The following is a 26058-nucleotide window of genomic DNA, read 5'->3' as shown; positions in this document are numbered from 1 at the left end:
GTCTATTTCAAGTGGGGCACGTCTACGACGTGAGGGAAGTGTTGAACTCGCACTTATCGGAAGTGACTGCTAGGTGTATTCCGCAAAGAAAAAATGACGCACCAGCGAGATGCGTGAAGCTCAACGTAAGTTACTTCGTTACCTACGGTGCGGACGCATGAAATTATAGGTGTCATTGATTCTTGAAGATCGGCGATAGCAGACAAATCCTAGCGGGGAGCTGCGATTGCCGTGCTGCCTTCGCAGGGAAGTGCAAGCACGCCGCGGTAGTTTCCCTGTACATACAGGGCGGCAAATGCGAATCCAACACATCTCATCCAAGAACGTGAGGCGTACGAACGACTCCTAAGACCTACCCGAGGTATACTAACATTGCTCTCCCCAAGCACAAATAAAGGTGAGGAACTTACCAGTTGAGTTAGACTACGCTGGGAAAATATTTCCGCCCAAGTTACTGGGAGCTCGATACTTTAATGTTGTTGGGATTTTTCAGTGCGTACAAAGGAGGTTCCACTAAAGCACATCGTCAAAGATTTTGGTGATCTAAACTGCCCCTTAGTTGATATGCTGGGTGCCGAAGGGCGTATGCCAGCTGAGCCAGCTGCAACCCCTCCTCGTAGCTCTCAGCAAGCACTGGCGCTGTTTGAATGGGAGAGGATTAAGAAAGAGTTCCCCAGCTTTCCTGCAGTACAGTGAGGAAACAAGCTTTGTTTGCTACATATCCTGGAACACACTACAGGTGTCCCGTTGCGTCCATCATTGCTGTAAAGGCAACGAATTCACCGTTAACGCACTTGGCATTACGCCGGAACATGAAACAGCCGTTGGACGAGCGCGATCCAGTGTTGACGCCGTTCTACTTCATACGTTCGACTCGGAAACTTGTAAATTTTGTTGCTCGTGAGTTGGTGTACGTGCAGTTGCAGCTCACTCCGCAACAGCTCGGGTTGCACTTCGGCATTGCTCAGAAAAGGCAACAGCTACGCGCGAAACAGTGCACAGACAGGCTTTCCGAACGCAAGCCAGCCGGTCGTATCCTGCCGAGTGCGCGCTCGCCGCCGCGAGGGGCGCGCCAGTAGGCGCGGGAACCACGTTCGCAAGCTGCCTATAGGGCGAGAAAGCTGCCAAACAGAAACGCACCCCACGAAGATCTATCCGCCTAAAGCGAAACGAATGACAGCCATTCAAAGTTGATAGTCCTCGCTTGCCACAAACCTTCGAATTTCTACAGGCTAGAAAACTCACCGAAAAAAAATGCTAGCTACTCCTTCCATCACGAAACGTACACTGGCTGTGCAAAGAACAATATTATACCTAAGGGACTAACTCTGAAGGCTACAGCAGCTCTAGGCACACTCTTACTACACCACCGTGCAAACTGGCAAACAACAAAACAATGCCTCACTCTCACTTTTGAATATCCTCATGGAATACTGCGAATGACGACTGGAAATATTAAGCCACAAACTTTCTAGCGTAGCTCTGAAACGGGATGAGAGGAAAGATTTGGAGCTTCACGACGCAAAACAGTCTAAAAAATTGCTTAAAAGACAACCGAACAAAGCGAACTTTAATAAAAAAAAAGTAACCTTCCCTGCAAACAGCCACCTCACGCCAACAAGAGGGAACTCCAATCTAGAAAAAGCAGGCGCGGCTGAATTCTCCAGAAAATTAAACCAGTGTAATGCTGCAGAAACTTGAAAAGTTTCTGCAGCATTGCAAGCTGGGAAGAAATAGGAGTGCTTAGCAAGGTCCTAAATTTTCGCCCACAAACAATGCAATAAATGAATTCGGGCTTCATAAGGATGTTCCAGAACTTTCCCGATGAATGCGTATCAGGTATTTTTTTTCTAAAAAGAAAAACGCCCCGTACAATTGGGCGACACCACTAAGAGCCCTATACACTTTGACTCCTGATCCAGAATAAGCCATAGAACTCCAGCTACATCTTAAAACTCTGAATAAACAAATTGTAAGCCAATCCAATACAGCTAAGCTACCTAAAACCATAACTGTCTCAGAGAGTCGTGCGATTTGAAATCTTAGGTTCCATAAGGGCGTTGTCATTAGGAAATACATAAGAGAGGAATTATACTTATTTGGGTGGTAGGTAAATACAAGCACGAAGCTTATAGACAGCTAAACAACCCTGAACATTAACTTAAGCTAGACAATGGTCTGACATTACCACACAAACTGACACCAACAGGCTGAAATTACTTTTTCTTGATGAATTGATAACACCGTAAAAATTCAAATTTCTTAAAGCAAGCAAGAAAACTGTAGGACGCTTCTACCTTGTTCCGAAAATAAATGAAATTCCAGTCCCTGAAATAGACACCTCTGATATCCCAGGGTGTCCCATGTTATCAAACAGCACCACCCAGAAAGAGAGCCTCTCCACATTTCTTAACCACTTCCTTGGGGACCTTCCTACGAAAATTCGGTCATTCGTATAAGATACCCGTCACCTACTAAAATTAGGGAGGGCAATAATATTAAAGGCACACTGCCGAAAAACGTAATCCTCGCAATAGTAACCATCATGACTCAACACAGCAACGTTGCAATACCCGATGGTTTACAGGCAATAAAAGAAAGTCTGTCCAAACATAATCCACAAGAACAAAACACAAGCTCTCTATGGGAGCTTGCTTGTCTGTTCTTGAATTAGCTCGAGCATATAACTACTTAGAATTTGAGGACAATAATTACCTGCAAATACATGGGAGAAGTATGCACACACCTTTTGCAGCAACGCGCGCGAACATGATTATCCACACTCTAACTAACTACCAACCGTGGTTGCTTAGTGGCTATAGTGTTGGGCGGCTAAGCACAAGGTCGCGGGTACAAATACCGTCCACGGAGGCTGCATATCGATGGGGTGACATACGGCTTCCCGCGTACTTGCATTTCATCATCATCATCAGCCTGATTAAGCCCACTGCAGGGCAAAGACCTCTCCCATACTTCTCCAACAACCCCGGTCATGTACTTGCATTTAAATTCACGTTAAAGAAGCACAGCTGGTCCAAATCATTCCAGAGCCCCTTACTACGGCGTGCCTCATAATCAAATCCTTGTTTTGGAATGTCACGCCCCATAATTTAATTAATTAAGTGTGTCTCTGGGCAGTGATTTTCTAGCTTACTTCGCAGACAAGCCCCACACAAAGCTAGGGTACATAGACGAGATATTTATAACACGGGGACATGGTTAGGACAGTTTAGATAAATTTAAAACGTTGCAGAAAACCAGCAAGTTGAAGGCGCCATCAGCGATACCCCCTTAATGTGTTAATTTGTGAGCGACTTTGTCTATTTCACACATCTGGTAATCCACTTTGCGACAAAGATCCAAAACGTTTTCTATGTATGAGCCGGAGCTCTCTGTGACTCTCTGAGCATGCTTCGCAAGGGCTGCGATCATGCGCCCGAAGGGGTCGCCGAACATTTCGTGCAGTTTTTCTTTTTGAAATGTCCCAGTTCGTCAATTCCTCTTCTTGGGTTCGGCATATACCACACGCGAGGGGTTGCCGGTCAGGTAAAACACGACGTTAGCGAGCCTGGTTCTAGGATCCCACCTATAGTTAGTGCTGACAGGTTCACAGAGGTTGATTCATCCTTCGACGTCAGTGCCGCTCAAGTCGGAAAACAGATCAGGGTCGCGAGAGTGGGCAACCGTCACGATTGGTGCAGTCTGATGAATTACAGCCGACAATGAGGGGTCTGATCTCCGGAAGACATAGTAGCGAGGTTAATATAGCGACCGCTGCAGAGCTCCATGGCGAGGACGGGGATCGCAAACCTCGAAGAAAATGTTACGTGCGGAAAGGCACAGACAAAAGAGACTATTTGCACTAATTTACCAGGGTAGCACAGCCAACGAGCAAGATGGTAATCAGCTCGTGCCATGCCCAGATATGCCCGTGTTCGTCTTCCTTTGGGCCATGTGTCATAAGCGCCTCCTGTATCGCAACAATATATTGACGATGGGACACTAAAGATGACGTTGTACAGGAAACCTTTTGACGAACCACAGTACCTAGAATATACAAGCCACAGCCCTGAACATTAGAAGCAAATATCTTCAAACGTAAAGCCAAACAACTACGTCACATTTGCGTTGAAAACCAAGATTACATAGAAACTGTAGTCGTGGCCTAGTGTACAGGGCGTCCACCACGGCTGCGGTAGGTGGGCAGTTCGAAACCCGCCGCCGGCACCCACCGCAAATAGGGAAAAATAAATTATGGATACAGGCGCTCCCGAACTCGGCGCCCGGTAGTGTCCCGGGTGTACCGCCTGGGGAGTGTACTCGAGTGCCCTAGCTTCGACATGTAACCTGGAAGGGTGGTTATGTTCACTGGCTCTAATGCGCACACGGCTGCATTAATAAGATTACATAGATAGACTCGAAGAAAGGGGGTTAACCGAGGGGCCCAATTTTTTTATAAGTCATATCATGACAAGCCAACAAACACTGACACAAAGGACAACATAGGAGAAATTACTTGTGCTTAATAAATGAAATGAAGTAACGATAAAGCAATGGAAATTAAAGTGGATGAAAAAACAACTTACCGAACGTGGGAACCGAGCCCACTACCTTCGCATTTCGCTTGCGATGCTCTACCATTTGAGCTACCGCGGTGGCGTTTCCCCATCCACTTCTCATGATATGACTTATAAAAATCGGGCCCCACGGTTAACCCCCTTCCTTCTCATTTATTACATAACGAGGGTCTCGAATCCGGCAACATTGATGCCTTCAGGTAGCATATGTGGGTTTATTGATCAGTTGCCTTCACCCAAAAAGATTACGTTCTCGTGACGCCTGCAGAAAAAAGAACGTTCCACGTCCGCCGCCAAGGTCTGTGAGTGGTGACGCTGGCTAACACTCCCAGGGTTCAACTAGTACACATAAATACCCAAGAAAGTGGATGTGGAAACGCCGACGATGTAGCTCAATTGGTAGAGCATCGCACGCGAAATGCGAAGGTTGTGGGCTCGGTTCCCACCTGCGGCAAGTTGTTTTTTCATCCACTTTAATTTCCATTACTTTATCGTTACTTCATTTCATTTATTAAGCACAAGTAATTTCCCCTATTTTGTCCTTGGTGGCAGTGTTTGTAAGCTTCTCATGATATGACTTATAGATAGACTCGATCACTTTAAAGAAACTATCAAAAGAACCACCCGAACAGTGGCCTAAGAAAACCCTACACCTATGCCACCAAACTCGAGCGAGCCCAGGTCCTCAAGCGCCGTTAAGGTTACAATAACAACTCTTCTTACTGCTAAACTCTCAAGCAGACTCCCACACGTGAGCAACATTTTCAGTAAATACTACCCAATTCTCACCAGCAACCAGAAGCTTAATAAGCTTTTTCCCGAACCGGCCAGACTAGCCTACAGATGCAACACTAATTACAAGGATATTGTGGTGCATGTCAAACTAAGGAAAAAGTCGAAGCCAAGAAACTGTCCCTGTCGCCAACCCAGGTGCTCTACATGCAAGCATATACAGTTTACTACAGCATCGTATCACCTTGTAAAGGTAACCTCGAGGTTCAACTCCACGCCAAGCAAAGTAGTCTACCGTCAATAGTGTGCTACTTGTAACAAAGAATCCATAGGTGAGACTGGACTAAAACGTTATACAAGACTCAACAGCCATCGCGCACATACAAAACACAATTTACCTGAAGCAGTAGCCAGCCACTAAAATGAACAGGGCCCATATACTCTACACAGCAAGCTTCTATATTCTACGGACAAATTTGCTTTGACCTCGTGAGAGGAAATATACGGAATCATACTTTATACACAAGTTTAAATGCCTACACCCGACAGCAACCTATTTGGCTCGTGACAACTTAGAATGGCTAAAAGCTGTAATTTAAACCTAAAGTTCTCATATCATAAACAAAGGCACAAAAACGCGTTATATCACGAGGTAACCAAAATTGACACGCTCACCACTAACTCCGTTTCTAGCTCTTCTCTCCTTCTCCATTATCACTGAATTTTATATTTTCCTTCCAAGCTTTTTGCATATGTGGACCACACGAGCCCTCCTATATGTACACCTGCGCTCTGCAGCTTTTTCTGCTGTCATCCTCCTATTTGTCCTTACTTTTTTTCTGTTTTCTTTCCTTTCATTCTTTTTTTCTTTTCTTTTTTTTACTTTTTCTCTTTATTTAAAAACCATCGATGACACATTGCAAAGTCACAGACGTCAGCATATCGATTTCAAAGCCTCCACCACTTCTGGATAGCGCAGTGACAACGCCTACGCCGAGCTACTGTGGGGGACGGCCCTTGAAAGACCAGGCGGCTCTTTTCCAACTACCCGCATCTATTGTCCTCCACAGTAGGCGTCGCCCTCTTAACACGTTCAAAAATTACCCGACGCACTGTTGCTGCGCCGCTCAAGCCGTTTTTTCAACCCATCTCCTTTTGTTACTCGCACACTGAGTGGCTGAACCGGCTCTTCTAAAACAACAAACTCACGCCGACTACGATGCCCACAGTTATTGTTCAGTTGCCTCCAGACTTCCTAAGTTGCGCCTCCCTTAGTGCAGTGCTATGTCATTCCTTTTCTATTTTTTTTCCTGTTTGCCACTCTTCCGCTCTTGTCCTCTCGTCTCCAGACCTAGAGACGCCAAGCGACAGCGCTCATTTTCTTGTCAGTCTCTCCCTTTACAGCGAGCCGCCACCGACTACAACCGCACGTGACGTCATTCTACTAACCTATTAAAACTAACGTACCGACGATGACATCGCCGCCTTTGACGAAGATAACACGTCTCATACAAACTTTGACCAGCCTTTCTGAGGTACCTTATCCCTGTTTGTAACTTTTGTACAAAAGTGTGCTCCTCCATGTACCGTCTACTTTTTTGATTAATAAGGCAAGAAGCCGTGCAACTCTACGCTTCTTTAGATACATCATGAGTGAGGACAGCACAAGTGCGGATTGAGGCGCGCTTGAAGGCACAGATTGGCATGGTTACTCTTCGTTGTTGTTATTGTTTGTTTTAAAGAGCTGCCTTACACTATTTATTAGGCACTTATTCCATTGATCGCAGTAATGCCCAAGAATGCACTTCTGACTTGCCAAAGACGCGTAAAAAAGCTATCGTGAAGAACAGCACAGAGGCTTGTCTGTGTTGCTTGCGCCATTGTACCCCTAAATGCCTTCGTTACCAACTCGAGGGTCGGGAAGAATTTAAAAAAATTATAAAATCGGCTGCATTTTGGTAAGTAATTGGAACGCAATAAAGAAATTAGCCTCACCCCTGTTTTCTCTCATGAACATCGACTCCAAGCTCTTCCGCCATTCCGCTGAGTTGAATACAACGCCGCCCCTCGACTCTAAAGCATCGGGTGGGTTGTCAATGAAGCGCAGTGACACCATCATATATATATATATATATATATATATATATATATATATATATATATATATATATATATATATATATATATATATATATATATATATATATATAATAACACTTCGTCCGTAAAATAACGCGCATGAAACAAGTATCAAGTGTTCGCAGTAATGGGGCTCCACTGCTTTTCATTTTACAATTATATAAAATTAAAAAGAAGACTGTTACAACACTTTTTCTTTCACACCTAGTGAAATCTGCGCCTTCACTGACCAACTTGCCCCCATTTTCAACTTTTAGTTCATTAATGCGTGAAATCAAAGCAATGCTTCCCAGTAGCGGTATTCTCCACAATATCTTAAACAAGGCTTTCGGATATTAAACAAATATCTTACTATTTTTTCCTGTGGTGGCACAATGATGGTGGCGTTGGCACCTTGTGTACATTCACTCAATAAAAGTTTCAATCTTTCTTTGAGGGAACACTTCTCTCAGTTAACCCGGTCTTGATGTCGCAAATGATTTTACCTTTCTATATAGTGTGGCGAGAAAAAATCATACACTGAAAGTCTGGAATTGTGCTTACCAAAAACCACCTATAATTAGAAGACTGTCGTAGCAGGTGACCTCGGCATAATGTCAGCTACCTATGTTTGCTTAGAGCGCACCTCAGTATATGTACTCCAGTGCTTTTTCGTTTCCCGCCAACTCCAGCCGCCGCGTCCGGAATCGAACCCGCGACCTCAGAAACGCAGCGCTTAGGCACTGGGATAATGCTGCGGGTTAGTGTCACGAAGATCGTAATGTTTATTTAGGTGCCTCTCAAAAAATTTTGTAACAGATGACACACCGTAAGCAATCTGGCAGCGCAGCCGTCACATCGCATCATTTGTTTCAAAGAAGGTTCACATGTCTTGTGATAATAAACAGGTTCATTTCACCAGTGGCAAAAGTATTGAGGCACCTGTAATATGACATTTCCTGACTTTTGGGAACGTGATTCACAAATCAGTTGTGATCATGTTTTCTCCCTATAGGAACTGAACTCTGATACAAATGCACAAAAGCTTTTTTGCTTGTAGGATAGCCTTGCAGGGTAGTCAACTTAAGAATTTGGAAATGGTCCTTTGCGATGATTGCTTACAGCGTTCAATAAACATGCTAGATTCCGTACGCAATGAGAAGGGAATAGAATAAACTTTATTCTCTAACGGATAAGGTGGTCTACCCATTGCCCGACATGCAGGTCACGGGGCGGGTTCCGCCGCCTCAGACGCAGGCTGGGAGGTCTTGCTTGGGTCCCAGCAGCCTCTTCCGCCAGTTGGACGAGCCGGTACTGGAGCTCAGAGTCCGAGCTGCGCAGCACGGTCTCCCAGGTATTTCTACTGCCCATATTGTGCGTCCCCCCGGGAGAGCACGGGCATTCCCATATTATGTGGCCGAGCGTCTCCCTCGGCCCACAAAGATTACATCTATCGTTCCGGCCCTCGAGGAACATGTGGTTCGCCGTAACCGGGTGCGGATACGTATAAGGTTGCAGTCGTCTCCACGCGGCTTCTTGTCTGTTGTTTAATTGCGGGTCTGGCGGGGATACCATTCTACGGTCCAAAAACTATGCTGCGTGATCTCCCCATATTTTAGCATGCGCTCTCCGCTCCCTCGGACATCGAGGGGCCCCGTATATAGCGGCTCGGCGGTTGACATCTTGAGCCAGCTTCTGGGCCGCCTCGTTGCCGGGGATGACTTCGTGTGCCGGAGCCCAAATTGTGTGAATTTATTAGTATTTTTGGCCTAGGATTCTCGCTGCTAAGGGCGAGATCCTTGTCTTGCTAAATTTCGTATGGCAGTTTTGCTGTCACTGATCACAAATTTCGCGTCCGTTCCAGCGCAAGCTAACGCGATCGCAATTTCCTCGGCAACTTCTATGTTCTGCCCGCACAGAGCCGCAGTTGTCACGGGATCGCCCCGGCCGCTGACAGCCGTTGCCACCGTAAAACCCGCGCCACCTGCCGCGGCATCTACATAGGCCACAATATTTTCAAAAATTTTGCCGAATCTAATTTGTAACGCTTCGGCTCGTTTTTGCCTCCTGTCTTTGTTACGTTCCGGGTGCATGTTTCTTGGCCGGGGTGGGGGGGGGGGATAATCGGCTTTTTCTGACTTCCCTATCTACCTTCCCCTTTTGGGTCCGGATCTGTCCGGATTTATTCCCACTTTAGTCAATACGGCTCTTCCTGTCCTCGTGGTGCTAATTCTGTCAATTTGAGAGATTTGCACCGCTTCCACCAGTTCTGCCCATGATTTGTGCACCCCCAGAGCCATCAGTCTCTCTTTGGTTGTGCACATGAGCAGTCCCAGCGCTCTTTTAAGCATTTTCTTATTAGGGAATCAATCTTTTCTCTTTCCACCACTTTCAAATCAACATAAGGCGCTGCGTAGCGCATCCGGCTGAAGACGTACGCCTACATTAATTTAATGAAATTTTTATCCTTTAGCCTTCGGCCTTAGCTGGCGACCCGCCTACTTAGGCTCAGGGTCCGCATTGCGTGATTGTGCAGCGTCTTGACGGTCTCGGCATTACGGCCGTGTGACTGCAGAATAAGGCCCAAGATTTTGATTTGCTTTTGATATCCGACGGTGCCTCGCACCTTAAGTTCTTCGGATTGTATATAAACAATTCTGATTTCTGCGACGAGCACGCTGGGCCTCTCTCGGCCGCCTAATCGACTGTGATGTCGGTGGCGGCTTGGAGCAGGCTATCGTCGGCCGAATCACTTCCCCGGTTGACCCAGAGGGTGATATCATCGTCATATGTACTACATTTCCATCCGTCGAGATTTGCCATTTGCTCGGGGAGTTCCCTCATAGCCACGCTGAAGAGTAGAGAAGACAGCACTGATACCTGGGGCGTACCCTTATTCCCTAGCGCAATTGTGGGGGATTCCAGCGTTCGGAACTTCATGCAGGCAGTTCTGCCTGGCAAGAAGTCCCTGATGTACCGATATCTGCTAGCACCTACAATAAACTTGTTGAGCCCTTCCACGACCGCGTCATACTTTATGTTGTCGAAAGCCTTCGTGAGGTCCAGCCCCAGATTTGCTTTGCATCTTTAGATCTGGAGTTCATTATATTATGTTTGATTTGGAGCATGACGTCCTGCTTACACAAGTGAGGTCAGAACTCGACCATCTCATGTGGCGAAAGATTGACCCTGCTCCATGAAGCCCATCAGTCTGATCTGGACGACGTGCTCTGTCAATTTCCCCACGCATGAAGTTAAAGAAATTGACGTTAAGTTTGCCACTTGCGGACGCTTCCAGGGTTTCGGTATTAAAATAACGTTGGCCGTCTTCCACTGTTGTGGGAGCTCACTTTTATCCCAACATTCCTGCATGTACTTCGTTAGGTACCTATTGCAGTCATCGTCTGAGTTCCTAAGCATTTTGTTCGTTACCCCGTCAGGGCCCAGAGCCGACTTCGTTTTAAGTCTTACAATGTCTGCCCTCACTTCCGCTTCTGTGATGGGGGTGTCCGACGCCTCGTTAGGCACTCCACCACAGTCGGGACGTGGAGTTCGCGAGGTGGAGTTCAGGAAGTGCAGAGGGTTTCGACGAGACGGAACCAGCACACTCAAAATAGATAATCTGATGAAAAGGGAGGTGCCGGCTTCTGCGATTGGTCCGTTTTTACCTTACTTAGCTTGGGGCGGCTTGTCCAAAGTCGCGACGGCTCGCAATGGACAACTTAAAATGCCGCTAAAACGGATCATCAGCAAAAAAAAGTTGTCAGAGCGATGTCGTATACGTGCCGAAAGGGCCGTATACGACCACGTTATACGGCTACGCAAAAAGTTTTGTTATGTACAAATAAACCCATGCTCGCCGGTAGGTGCGAGTAGCCAGTGCCTGAGCGATCGGTGGCAGCCATCTTCTACTCGTTTCAGAATGAGGCGGTCTCCATCTATTCAGACACGAATTCGGTTTTGTCAGGCATAATAAGGCATCTTTAACGCGTACTCCTCACTTTGACGTGATGAGTTTTCGCGCTTTCTTGACGTCAAGCGAGAGAAAGCTGAAGAGGGCGCGGCCAGAAACCTCTTGACCAATAGCAGAGGGTAAATGACGAAACGGCGTCGAATCAGAAATAATTATTTACTTTTGTTCGGCCGAATCATGCGTAATCAGCGCCTGCATGTCATGTCAAGTTGGGTGCTATCGCGGTTTTCGTGGCGTCGCATGACACACTAGCGAAGTGGCGGTGGTCCAAAAAAGTTTCGCCAATCGGGGAGGGCTGATTCCAGAATCGGAATAAGAAAGTTTGGAATAGTTTTACGTTATAGCGCCCCAAATTTAATACTTGTGTACTCACATTGTGTATACCCAAGACGCCACTTGTCCCTCTTGATTTTAAATGTCTTGTTTATTCGCTTTCTCAAAAATTCTACAACAATGGTTGGCGCAGTTCGTGTACTAGGGCATGCAACGTCCACGCTGATCGACAGTGCGAGCTTGCTTTGGCCCGCACGCCATCCTGTACGTGGGCACCTCAATGATGAACGCGCTTCAAGTCGGCGACACCTTCCCCTTCATAGAACGCCGCCACCCTGCACGTACCAGCGAGCGAGGAGGACATCAAGGCACCCTACTTGATATTGTGGAGGTAGAGTGCAGGGTAACAAAACGTTCTAGAATACGAGAGTGTGTTCCTCTCAGATGCAAGTTCGGATAGCTCATTATATGGGAAATATCGTGCACGTGTGAGCACGTTTGTCTCACTGTAGCGCACTGCAGAGAAAGAAATGAAGATACAAAGGAATATAGTTATACATCCGCCTGTAACAGGAAGCTACAAAGGAAACACAAAGACAAATTTTTAAATAACTGCGACGCTTTCTCTCTCAAATACCTGTATGGGTTTCTTTTGTAGCTCCATGGTGTAGATAGCAGCGTGGATGAAAATTTTCCCTTCCATGAGTCTTCCTCAATACTGAGGGCTTCCGCAGAACTAAATGCGAGAGAGAGACGGAGAGTGAGAAGGCCAGACGACACAAAGAAGAAAGCCGAGAAGGTTAGCGACAATAAAAAATCCGGTTTGTTATCTTACACTGAAGCACTGTGTAGTGGTAGTAGAAAAATAGAAATAAAAGAAGCAGACGACAGTATTGGACAAATTAGGCAGCTTGTTTACCGCTCGTTCTGTTTGGAAACCGCGTTCCGGGTCGCAAAATTGCTATCCGTGCCTCGGAAACCAATTAGAAGTTAGCGGGAGGAAATTATCGCCTTGGTTGCGCCAGTAATTTGCCTTATAGCATTTGCCAAGAGGCGTCCGGGAAGTAGGGCAGTAGGACGCTGTGGTATCAGTCTTGTCTGCGTCCGTTTTCGCTCGCATCACTAAATTCGTTAAAACGCAGTAGTCTCTTCACGATGACGTTGATGCCGGCACTAAATAAAGGTTAACGAAAATTCTACAATGACTACATCGTGACCTAGTTCCTCTCCTGCAATGCTCTCGGCTCGTCGTAGCGTCGTGGATTGTGACTCGAAGCTTTCTTTGTGACCATAGATCTTCTAGAAACGTTTTACAGCGAATTTGTTAGTGCCAGTAGAAGCGCCGAAAAAACGTCGCATATATTTTCTCTCAATTTTATAATAAGAATTAGTTCACGAAGTTTATCTTTCCAGGAAATGTGGGGACTGTCTGGAGTGACACGCAAGCAAATTTTGAAGTGCGTATAGTGCACTTAGGGGTAACTAAATATAATTCAACCCTAGTTATCGGCCTCTTCATACGCGTTTCATTAAATACAAATGAAGTTACACCGCTGACTAGGGAAGAGAAAAAAACAGCAGTAATTGCATATTTATAGAAAATGCAGACCATGCTACGGGTAACGCGTGCCGAAAGATGCAAGGGTGTAGACTGAACATATACATATATACTTTGTAAATATTTACTGAATACTCGCTCTTTAAAAATTTTATGCGTTGCACGACGCATGTAGTTGGTTATCTCGATGTTACCGCTTAACAATATGAGACACATTGTTTCTATATCATTGACAGTCAAAGCATGGTGTCGGTGACATACGATACGTGGTAGCTGTGTAGGTTACTTACAGGCTTTGTTAAAATTACCTATTCAAGCGTTCCATAGTTTCATACTGTCAATATTCGTAATGTTCTTCAGAGTCACTAAAAATGTACATGACAGTAAGTTCAAATTGGTTTAAATAGAAGACGTCACAGGTGCAATGTGTGTTGTGTGGCGCACCTTTAATTTTTGCAACCTAACTAGAAGTTTTGCAAATAATTGCGGAGTCGTTGTTTCTTTTGCTCTTTGTTATGTGTTATTCCTATTTCGTAAATTGTGAGGTTAGGTTACGCTAGGTTAACTTTTCGCGTGTGTGGATCTAAGACTGCCTTTGTAAATAATTCTTTAGAAAGTGGTTGAAAGCCTGATACGGACATTTTACGCTGCTTCCAGTGACCTAAAAGAACGCTACGTCTCACTGAGCTTACGTTGAGTGGGAATGGGGGAATCAAAATGCAATAATTATGTGCCGAAATCTACCATTTCCGGCCTAAGTAGCAGCGTTGGAAGTAAAAATATAATCTTCGCTTTTTCTGTAATTTGATGCGTTATACGACGTTCGTGGTAGGTTTTTCTGGTGTCTTCGGTGAGCAATACGAGTTATCTTTTATATTTCGTGGAAATAAGGAGTAGATTATGATTGATATGTAGGCAGAGTTTACATTTCGGGGGTTAAATAGCTTTTGCAGTAAATAACACATGCAACCACTCTGGAGCACTGTAAGTGTATTTAACGAATGGTGCAGATTTTGCTCCACTGAACGTAGGGGAACTGCATACTGGGTGACCATTTTCAAGTTTTACGGAATTTTTGAAAATCACATGTGGCAAAGCATAATTCTTGTCCTTGAGATTTATTATTCGAAGAAGCGGACACTGTTAATACGATAAATTGAAGCACATGTAGTACTAATTAACAGAAGTTTGTTAGTTAACTTCCCAATTAATATCTTTATGGCACATATGACAATTTTTTATTTGTTTCATGAAGCATCCACTTGAAAGCATTTTAGAGGATTGTACTAGTTCGGAGATTTTATATCCGAAACTCTCAGACAAATAACATGGGCGCTCCAATTACTTCTGCGCTTCAATGTGTAAAAAAGCGTTTTGTTACAATAGTACGTGGAAGAACATTGTGTTTTTACGGCGGCTTTGATGGCGAACATCTCGAAACTGGTGTCATTCTGGAAAGTCATCTCAAGTGGATACGCCATTTAAACGCACCGGCTACAGCTCGTTAATTGCAATATGCGGCGTAATATAAAAGATTAGGAAGGTAATTCGCGAATGTGTTTGTTAATTAGTTCAATATGGTGCTTGGATATTTAGTGCAAGTGATGTCCGCCTCTCTGAATAATCCCGCCTAAGGACAACGATCACGTTATATGCGACGGCGTATTTTTAAAAATTTCGCAAACCTTAACAATGATCACCCTATATGTATAGAAGCCAGCAATATGAAATACAGTGAACATGGGGGAATATAATAAAATTTAATTCTTTTGAAGTAAACTTTTCTGGATGAACTACTGGTTTTGTAAAATAACCGTTAATGAGAACTCTCAAGCTCTGTATTCTGGCAATGTTTCAAGCAAACGGGTTAATTGCGGGCAACGTATTAAAATGTGTGGTTTAATTACATAAATCAGTGCGTTTTATGACAATTTATTTTGCAATTGCTGGAAGAAGACAGCTTGGATAGCAATCGGGTTGGTATTCTGGAAAGTTCCACAAGTTAACGGTTCGGCTTTGCGGTAATTAAAGGAAACAGGGAACTGATCCAACGCTTAGTGGGTCTGCGCCGTGTTGTTACTGTTGCCTTTCTATGAATGCGCTTGTCTCCGCTGTAAAATAGCCCTCACTCCTAGCTAAGGCCTCAATCAAAAACTTCCCGTAGACTTGATACAAACATAGGTCGAATATGTTAAATCTCGAAAGAAACGCAGTTGGGTTGAAATCGCTTATAAATTAGGTAAGACCGAATTGAATGTTTTCCAGTTTAAAACTGTCATGGCGGGTTTTTTTTATTACCCCGTGGTCCTTCCTTTGGCAAATTGATTGTACGGTAGCCCGAAAGTTAAAGGCAGTATCGACAGTGGGTTAATTTTTCACTCACTTTACCTACTAGGATCCACCACAACAGGATAAATCTTTCAACTGTAAAGCTTTATTTCTGAGAAACCCGTATGGGTTACCCTTGTAGTTTTGCGCTACAAGGTCGGTGTGTAACGATTGCCCTTTTCGTGATTTTTTCTCACCTTGCTGGCTTCCGCAGAATTGATTTGAGATATTCAGTGGCCACGTGTTTAAAGTGGACAATTAATTTGTCCTCACTCTGCAACCTGCTAGTCTCCGGTTTAGCTCGGATGTTACAGCAACCGCCCCGCAAAAGCATTGGCCCCGGGTGCAATCCATGGACCACGAAGAATTTTCGTTTAACCGCAAAGACTTCTTTTTGAAACGGTCCGTAAGGGTTTCTGCTGCATATATATTTTGGCGCGATTGTCAGGTTGCTGACAATCTTTCCTTTTTACGCTTTTCCTGTGCTTCTTCGTCTCCTGCTTTGCATCAACGCAGGAGTGCACTTGCTAGGAGCTGCCAAATCTGCGAATTACGAAGTGCGGGTTTCTGCAGTGAAAAATATACTGAGAGCGACAAACAACATCCGGCTTCTGCGGTGCACCAATGTTACTACATTAGGAACTACATTAGGAGTGACGGCTTACAGGATTGGCTTCAGTTAACGCGAGATTCTGAGTGTTCACATGTTCAATGCTGCACTTTTTTTTGTACGCATGAAAATTTTCCCTGAGTGAGAAATTTATTCCCTATGAAGTTACCTTACCAATATAGACATACAACGCTAACAACAGCAGCACCAATAGTTGAACAGATTCTTCTGATGGAGAATCAAACTGGCACACTCAAGCTTGCCAAACTTTAATCATCGTTTGTATTCTTCGCACAATATGACGCTCCTATCCTACACAAACTCTCATATGCACTTCCCATAATTTTAAAAATCTACAATCCAGAGTTATAGCGTCAGTAGCATAACTTTCATAAAAATTGAATTTCAGTTGGGCACACACAGAACGGAAAACCACAACTGATAAGAAAAGCAAGACAGATTTTGCTGTGAAAATTAAATCACCAGAAGTATATAGCTTTCTAGTGAGGCAATTACAGTTCGATACACGTATTGGAACATGCCTCTGTCTACATTGATTAGTCATAGCAAGAGTTTATTTTGATGAGTGTAAATTCTTATTTCCCGACTCCCATTTGCAATATCTAACATTGCCAGGAAAGAAATTGCTCAATAGATATATTCTGCTGCAACGCAGGAGAGAATATATATGCAGCAGCCATCGCTTCATACGTCAAAGCGGACAAAAATGTGGATAAAAATTCTTATTGCAGTTAAAGGCCACTTTTCGCTTTTTGTAATCAGGATAGTTTCAGCTGTCTCAGCTTCGATGACTAAATCAAGCTGCGATATATAATATACCTTCATGAAATCTGATCTTTTTCTTGACAATCCTCGTGCAAAAGTATGTCAACTTCCGAGAGAAACTTGCATCACGCTCATACTGCTTTTGTATATGAGCGTAGCCGATATAGCAGTAGTTTGTGAATCACTACATATTCCCTCTTTCTTTCTTTCCAAAATCTAATCAGGTCTCCATTAGACTCACGTATATGTCCGCTGCGACCGTCATGGAGCTACCGTCCAAAGTACCCTATTAGCCTTGCAAGGAATAAACGGCCGACATTAACATAATCTTTTATGTACACAACGACTTGTCCTTCAACAGACGCTTCCGTAATATCGTCCCTATGAGGTGGGCCGCCGCTTTAATTTTTTAGCAACTTTTCTAGAATGTGCGGAATGTTTTGGAATGGTCACAAAACACACGGGTTAATAAAAGCGCGTGTTATTGCTGTACCGCCGATGCAATTCTGCTGCATAGGCCAATGAACTACCATTCCCGCTGCAGTTTGTGCAATTTTAAATTCCCCAAGGGAGGTGCTTGGAAACGTACAAAGCTAAAGACTGACAAACGTTTTAGTACTTTTTTATATTACTAGAGAGATGTGCCACATGATATATTTAAAGCCAGAGCAGCGACAGTCAAAGTAGATGAGAGCTGGCGGCAAGGCCCAGTTTAGTCGTCTGCAGCGTAAGTATAAGAAATAATTCAGTTGAGTACAAAACTCACATGCAAGAAAGGACTACGTTGTGAAACAAAAAATCACTCGGCGTGTTAAGTTTGCTAAGGCAGCATCGAGGTGTGATGACTTCCCAAACGGGACGCCAACTTTTGAGCGAGAAATGCAACAAAAATACCATATGCAGCAGCTATTAGCAATTCTAGCCCTGAACTACCTATTTTCTAAACACATTTCCAAAAACGCAAACAATATCTAAGATGCGCCCTCGGGCGAAAAGAATAAAGCTGTAAAACAAGCACTTCCTTGGTATCATTCCGATAAGGCACAGCGTGATTTATACCCTTTACAAACAAGGCAGGGTGAAAACTTCGCAGCTCAAAAGAATCGACAAGAGTTATGCATGGAGCAACTAGCAACAGTTAAACATGTGCAAAGCCACGCATAAAATAGATGTAAAAACATGAAGAGCGCGACAGCTGGTGCGAGGATTTACCGTGCCACATGAAACCAATAATTTCAATTCTTGCAAACTTCAGTAGCTTTAACATACAACGCAATGCGCTCGTGCAGTCGTGCTGCCTCGCTAGCGCAACGCGGTAAAGAAGCGGAAAACAACATTCCGAACTTTAGCGAAACGCCTTTAAACCTCATGCTGCACTACAGACGAATTTCGTTGCTCACGCGTCTAACTATGATCGAGTGGAAAACAACACCGACGAGACAAAGGAAAGGATGAGAACAAGAAATTTTCCTGCGAAGCGACGATCCATTTTTGCTACCCTTGCTCCCGCTGATGAGGCTTTGCCGGGAATGATTAGAACCGCGTCGCCGGTGCGTTTTCACCGGTATTTGAGCCCCCCACCCTGCGACAATTTTTCTTCGACATTCCCTGAAGCTTTGGCCACCCCACACGTGCGAATGGTGTTGCCTATCTTGCTCTGAAAACGTGAATAAGACAGAGAAGCACGATCAACGAAACAGCAAACTACGGCGCGCGCCAGGCTCCTCTCCCGCGTGTTCTGCGCAAGGCCGCCACCAGTGGCGCGTCCATCGGCGTGCATGGCGCGTATAGAACCCTTTCTCGTTCACATGCGTAAACTAGAGGTTGAATCGCCTTCCAATTCTAATTTTGTCAGAATGCGTACAGACGTGACTGTTTATATATAATGCGAATATCACAATAAAATTAAAACAACAAATGCAACAATATTCAGATGGAGCCTGAAAGTCATCAGCGCTTTCTCATGCACGCTGCCGCTGCTGCAACTGGGTAAAATAAATGTGAAAGTATTTATTAAAACATCAAGTATTTCAGTAACTGATTGATGCTGTGCCTAGAGCTCACAAACAATAAAGCGTTTCTTTACACGAGGCATTGGCAAGCGCATCATTCAGCACCATTCACTCGAACAATAGTGTTGACGCAGTCAATGGAATTGACGCAGTCCGAGCCCCTCAATATGGTCAAGTTGAAAGGTGCGAACTGACATTACAGGAAAGGCACCATACCAGAGCATTGGACATACTTTCGGTGTTTGTGTCACTTTCAGGTGCGCCTAAATGCTTACATATTCTGCATTTTAAAAAAATATTTACCGCACTCTCGAAAAATGGGCCTCACTGTCTCGAATGGAAGCCACAGCTTCGCGGGACGCCGCATAACGACATAACAGTGACGCCACAACGGATGCATGGCAGGAAGACAGCGAGAACGACCCTTCCCCGCACAGTTTTTGCCTGATTACGACGATTCTAGCAAACAGGATGTGGCAATCTCGTAGAGTTCCGGTAGTTTCCGAGATCTTAGCACCAACGACACACGGAAGTCAAGAGTTTGAAGCGTTGCCTCACCATTGTGCAAGTTCTAGCGGCAAAATATCGAGCGAGACACGCCACCGAAGCGTCGTCCCTCTATCCTCTACGCTACGTGTGCCTGGTCGCTGCGTCTTTTCCCCACCGGCGACGAGAGCAAAGGACTGCTAGTAATTTTTACCGCGGGGTCCGTGCATTCCATAAATGCCGAAGCATCCGCTAAGGAATTCGAGACGCACGGTAAGAAGCTAAATTTTGGTGAGTTGAGCTGGAGACAATAGGAAGCATGTTTGACCACGTATGATAAATGAAACGAGTAGGTATGTCGTAAAGAGGATTGAGAAACTGACGCCGCAAACGAACGTGCTTTTTTTTTAATTCGCGTTTATTGTTCTTTCGAAAGTTGGTAACAGGCACGATTATAAAGACGTGGGATTTTCCAAGACCGTTTCACAGTAATTATTCTTGCATAGTATAACGGCGCTGAACGATAGCTGTCACTCGGTTGTTGTTCTTGTTGTTTTTCTTCTTTGTTTAAGCCTTATGTAGTGTTAAATGAAGCATCTTTTTTGAGAATAGGCTGTGCAAACGGCCGTGTGCTCAATTTGGAAGAGTGCTCACCATGGTTATCTTTCTCATTCAGCGAAAACCTATGATAGCGATTTAGCTTCTCATTACGCGTTGCTTCCTGGGTCAGATGAGGACAATGTTGGCCTGCAACTTTCGAATGCTATCAACGCTGTCTGCAGCAATGCCGCTAGATTTGATAAGGGCTCTCTCTCGCATGCCCGGCCGCATGCTTGGCACTGTTCCAAGAATGCTGTCGCATGTATGCTGTGGGCTACTCACGCTAAAACTTGCGGATGTTTTTGTATCCCAGAATGTCAACGACCGATCAGGCCACTGCAGCAGCACGTGTAATTAGCATTCCTCTGCGGTAAATCGCAAAGAAATCAAGCGGAAGCCTATAATACCGCAAAAGGTGGTGGCTGAAAATGTAGCGGTCGCCGATGTATGTGTGAAGAGAGATCTAGAAGCATGTAGGCACGCAATCGACAGGGACTGTCACATTAATTGTCTTCTTGAGTGCACACTCTCGTGTCCTACTCTTACGGTTTACCTAGCATGATCACAAATACCACAGGAAAGTCAAAGCCCACCCTTACATTACGTAGTTGATAACTTTCAAGAAATACTTGGGCGTTAACATTAACATTTGCCGAGAAAACGGCAGGTCAATGTTGCCAAGATGTAAACGGAAACTGCACGTGTCAAGACTTATTTTCCACTCGATGGAATGTTAGTTAATATATGTATATATATTTTTCTTGCTCTAGGCACGCATGACCGCTACATGACACGTTCATCCGATGCCAGAAAGAAATTATTTCCTCACTGTGCCTGCGGCGCTCCCGTGTATCGTAAGGGTACAACATTCTTCGTGAAAATGAAGAACCTTTGCAACGAATGGTGCCTGATGATTGCTGTGTTTGTTGTCCGTGGAGGAGGTAGGTCTAGAGTTTTTTTTTTCATTTTAACATTCAATATATTACGTTTGCGGTGCAGAAAAAAATGTTTATCACGAACAAATTCAAATAAATCGAATATACATGTCGCGTCTGCCCAATTTATTAATTCTCGAGTAGAGGAAAAGAGAAGCATAACGCGCATTTATGCAGAAAATAACAGAATGAGTTAAGCTCATGGATTCGCCCATGGATTAATAGCATTGGCCACCTTGAGCTTGCAAAGATGGCCTTGATGTGTGCCCATATTTCTGCGCGAGTGATGGTGGTGCAGATAGGCCAGATTACGCAGCCATCTCACTTTCCAAACGTTCGTTTCCGCTTTGGCGATTCGCTGACGTCGCGCTTTCGTCAGAAATCGTCAGCGCACCGAGGCAAGAACGCCAACTGAACAACCACTACTTATTAACGTAGCAAGTAAACTGAACGTTCAGAAAACGAGATGCTTGGACAATATCGCCCAAAGTACATTCCTGATGTGCGCTGCAAAAAATGGCTTGTGTGTCGCAGTGCTGCTTGCCACCTTCCCGTACTCTTTTCACATGACTTCTTTATTATCGAGGATGCGGTTCATATTACCACGTAGTAGGCGATGAATAATGCAGCTGTCGAACTGTGAATGACGAAACTAAATTTTCATCGGGCTTACGTGTGCCCACAAAAGCACGTTACACTCAAAGAACAGCAATAGCGGCGAGCGTGGTCGGCGATTGTCGAAATCTGGTTTGTGGTTCAAACGCGTCTGCTTTTATACACGAGTCATAGAAAGTTTCAGAGTAATCGGTGGCGCCCGCGTGTCTTCCAGAAAGTTGTACACAATTTGTGTCGCGCATGCATTTAGTACACCCAAGCTTCGGTGACAACGGAACCATAGATAACATTCGAGAATTTTCCGATATATGCGGGCGCGTCCTGCGCTGAGCAGGACGCGCCCGCATATATCGCCCCCTAACATATATCATATACATATAACATATATAATATATATATATATATATATATATATAACATATAACATATATAACATATACCATATATCACCCCCTAACACTTGTTAGGGGGTGAAAAGCTCTCACCGGTAAAAGATAAACAAGTCCACGTGTCAATATAAAAGGGATTGGAGGGGAGCGGCTTGCCATGTCGCTTGGCGTAGCAGATGGCAAGAACGATCACAGCAGTTATCGATGAACTTAGCGGCCAAATCAATATTTCAGCATACTCAGAGGCTACCATGTTACTAGTACCCATGATTACTGGTTACTCGGTTCTTGGCCATTAGATGCTGCCATGCCTCTGCTTGTTAGTTTTGTAGTGTAGGTTGCACACAATGGGCAGTTCTCAAAAGAAACTGTGCAGGCCGAAAGTAGACGGAAGCTTGCGCAATAGCATTCCCTTCAATTACGCTCTCTTCTCGTGTATTTTCATACCTATATCCGTACATGCGATATTTAGGTTTTTGTTTAGGAAAGAGAGAGAAAGCAATGGGCAGGAAAGGTAGGGAGATAAACGAGTCGACCGACTTGTTTGCATTACTACATAGATGGTAAGTGAAATGAGAAACAAAATAATGAAGAGTGGCAAGGAATGGGCACGGCGCGCAAGCAGCAAGGCACACTACAAGACCACAGTCAGTCACTAAGGCCAGCGTTCTTCAAAAACGGCATTTTATTGGAGAAAGGCGCTGTTATGCACAAGGCCAGAACTGGATGGAGCACGCCACGCCGAGCGCTCTGTGCACAAGACAGAACGCAAAACGTTCGCGCTCTAATCGGTGTTAATTGCGTGTCAAAATCTACTCCGAATCAAGTGGGTACTTGTGCACGTCGGAGTAGCAGGAAAACTGATGACCAGGCAGCGAGACCCGTGTGCCTTTTGGACAAGAACCCGCACGGTACACAAAAGACGTACCCTGCCCACCTTCGCCCAACGGCATTAAATCCGTCCACCAATCCGCTCTTCGCCACTCGAGAGGAGGGAGAATCGCGGTGCGATACTCCTTTCCTGATAGTGCCGGCCACGAGGGACCGAAGTACTCGTGTGAACGCTGGCCACCAATACAGTGATGCCAATCCACAAGACATACTTCCTCATTCGTGATGATCCAAACGAAGGAATGTGCACAACACGCCATCAGCAAGCCACTACAAGCTTCAATCTATTACGCACAAAGCATACGTACTATCGGCCAAAATAGTAAACGGATCACGGCTTAGGTGGCCGGAGCGGCTGCGGGGCCACACTGGGGCGCTGCTATCTGGCTCCGCGCGCTGACGACCAGACTTCACCCTCACTCTCGCGTGGGGCCTCCTCACGCTTGATAAATGTCTAGTGCACCGTTCGGCTGCTCTGCTGACGACGGTCGCAACGAAGGGCACCGTCCATCGCCTGTAGTCCAGCACATGGCGCGGTCGTTCAGTAATGGGCCGCCTCAGGGCATGAAACAGCGGCCCGGAGAAGGAACGAAAACCCGTTCTCATTGTTGTTTTGTTTGTATTCACCTCATCTTTCATATTAGTGCATGTAGCCGGCGTGCACCACTGCTCGATTTTAGTCAATGTCGCGCAAGTAGCCGCAACCGCGGCTACGGTGACGCGCGCTCTTTCACGTCGGCGCGATAAGTTATGCCCCAACCACTGGTACGCGTCAGCAAGCTTCAGCGCGCGCCTACAAGCGAACGCTTCGCTTCGCGTTGGTCGGAGGATGAGGGCGCGCAACGACTGGACGGAAGCTGTGACGCGCGCCGAAGCTCGCTCCCCGGCTGTGGTGCACTGTTGCTGCACTATTTTGTCTTCCTCGTGAAAGTTCGGCCTTAAACAGCCTGCTGTAAACTAAGCTTGAAACAATAAGTTAGTGATCTGTATGCGCTTTTAGATATGAAAAACACGTTTGAATAATGAATATACGCCTTTCGCAACAGTTTGTTTTTATTTTTGAAGTAACAATAGTGCACAAAATATCGACATCAGCGCTCGCGCGTCGTCTGTCTGCAAGATCGCTTTGCAAACACCTGCACGACGATGCCATATCATATCAAAAACTGTTGTACCATTTCATTTTTAGTAGCTTATTGCACAGCCAGCTATGTAAGAATTAGCCGTGCGATGTATCGCTAAAAAAATCTGTTTTGGAAATATTGCCACATAGTAGTGACGGTAAATAAATAGTGCCAACTCAATCGCAACTATAGAGGCGAGCAATGTCGGCAATCGTGGAAAATCTCATCTGCGGGTCAAGCGCTCCGGTTCGCATACATCAGTCGTCGAAAGTTACAGCCTATTCGCTGGTGCCCGCGTGCCTTCGAGAAACTACTACACAATTCGTGTCGCGTATGCAATCAGGTTAACAAGGTTCGTCGACAACAGACAGAACCATCGATAACATTCGCGAAACTTCCGATACGTTCAGGCGCATCCTGCACCGAGCGATAACGTTTCACATGCTTTTAGTCGGTGACATACGGTTACCGGATTCAGATAAAGCATCCGTGTCAATATAATTATGCTTGTTGGTGCATGAAAGGAACGGGAAAAAGTGGGTTCTGAGAAAATCAGCAAAAACGAATCGAAACACCTGTAGCACTCACAAAAATAAAACAAAGCTAGAATAGCTAAAATGTATGTAATTCGTAGCTTGTCTCCTCCCGATTCTTGAATCTGTCAAGTCAGCCCATGGAGCACCTCCATTATTCTAGGTTGTTTTGATGCATCAAACCGCATCCGGAGGTCTCCACATTGAGTGTATTGCTACAAAATATATTCACAGTGTAAGGGCTATGTTCTATTGTAACTGGTTTCCACATGTCAAGTTTGTCTTTCTTTACATAATGAAATGACATACCGTGAGACAATACAAGCTTGAGAATTGGAGGGTTTCAATAGGGGTCTTTCGTTGCCCTTTGCCTAGTCGTACTATTGAAGCGCTTATTCGAATGTATGGGAGCAGCTAATTTGCATAGTATAAGAAGTATATAAACACGTTTTTATCACAATTTATACACTTCGTCACCACAAAAAAAATGCAGTTTATTGTTTTCAGTCTGCTATGATGTTTTGACTGAGAAAGATATATTCAATTTGTTCTGCGAGGCACGCAATTTTTGCTCTGGCATATTATTTTATTGCACAACACTGCATACAGTAGCCAGCCGTTATTAAAACTCAGAAGAAATTAATAACACAATGCATATGATCAGGCACATAGCATATAATTATTGCACTTTCTTAATTCACGCCTTTTTTTTAATTGCACAAAAGCTACTGCACTGAAATAGTATACTAGTACATACTTAAAAAGCATGATTTTATACTACGATAATAATCAATCATTCAAATTTTTGTTGTAGTGTCCAGGAACAGCTAGAGAGCCTTTGTACTGGTCCACTTAACGAGCACTATGTGAGACAAAATGTACAGAATACATGAATGTAGTAGACAAAAAATGCAAGATAAACAAATAGGGAAAAAAAGGACACGAGGAAAAGTAAAAGGGAGGTAAATCCTACGTGATTATCTACAGATACACAAAACACAGGAAATTAACTCTGAAGTATGTTTTGGAATCGAGTCTCATATTGCACAATCTTTCAACAAGGCCAGGCAACGAATGTGGAATGCTACTTGGTATACGGTTGCGGCACGAACAAATGGATATGATCAAGAAGCTTATAGATATGATCAAGAAGAGGGAATGTATAATGTCACGGACCACCTTATACAGGAACAAAAGGTGTGATTAATTAAGTCTTGAATCTAGAGGTGCGAGTTGAAGTATACTTCAGAAGGCTCAACTGTTGTCGCCAGAATGGCAAAAGTGGTGCTTTAAGATAGATATCAATTTATTCTGGATGCGTTTAATGAGGTCAGAACTAGATTTCCTCATTGCACCCCCCCCCCCCTAATGAGGCACACTCTAGTAGTTTGAGGCACAAAGCAGAATTTCAGAAACACAACAGGTGAATGGAAGTCATGCAATATGCGGCATGAAATATACGGCGTGAAAGTGTTAACTTGTTAATCGAACACATTCTGCACAGATGCATTAATAACT

General features: G+C 44.7%; 1 protein-coding gene across 1 annotated transcript in view; it reads left to right on the top strand.

Moving 5' to 3' along the window:
• Positions 1-19580: 19580 nt before the first annotated feature.
• Positions 19581-26058, top strand: part of LOC142571060 (uncharacterized) — a 79461-nt gene continuing 72983 nt past the window's right edge. Inside the window, exons 1-2 of the mRNA XM_075679357.1 lie at positions 19581-19726; positions 20824-20994. Of these exons, the coding sequence (XP_075535472.1) occupies positions 20841-20994 (154 nt within the window). The 5' untranslated portion in view covers positions 19581-19726; positions 20824-20840. The remainder of the gene's footprint in view (positions 19727-20823; positions 20995-26058) is intronic.

This window comes from Dermacentor variabilis, chromosome 2 (genome assembly GCF_050947875.1).
Source record: "Dermacentor variabilis isolate Ectoservices chromosome 2, ASM5094787v1, whole genome shotgun sequence".
NCBI lineage: Eukaryota > Metazoa > Arthropoda > Arachnida > Ixodida > Ixodidae > Dermacentor > Dermacentor variabilis.
Note: the sequence above shows the minus strand (reverse complement) of the source record. Positions and strands in the feature narration are given on the sequence as shown.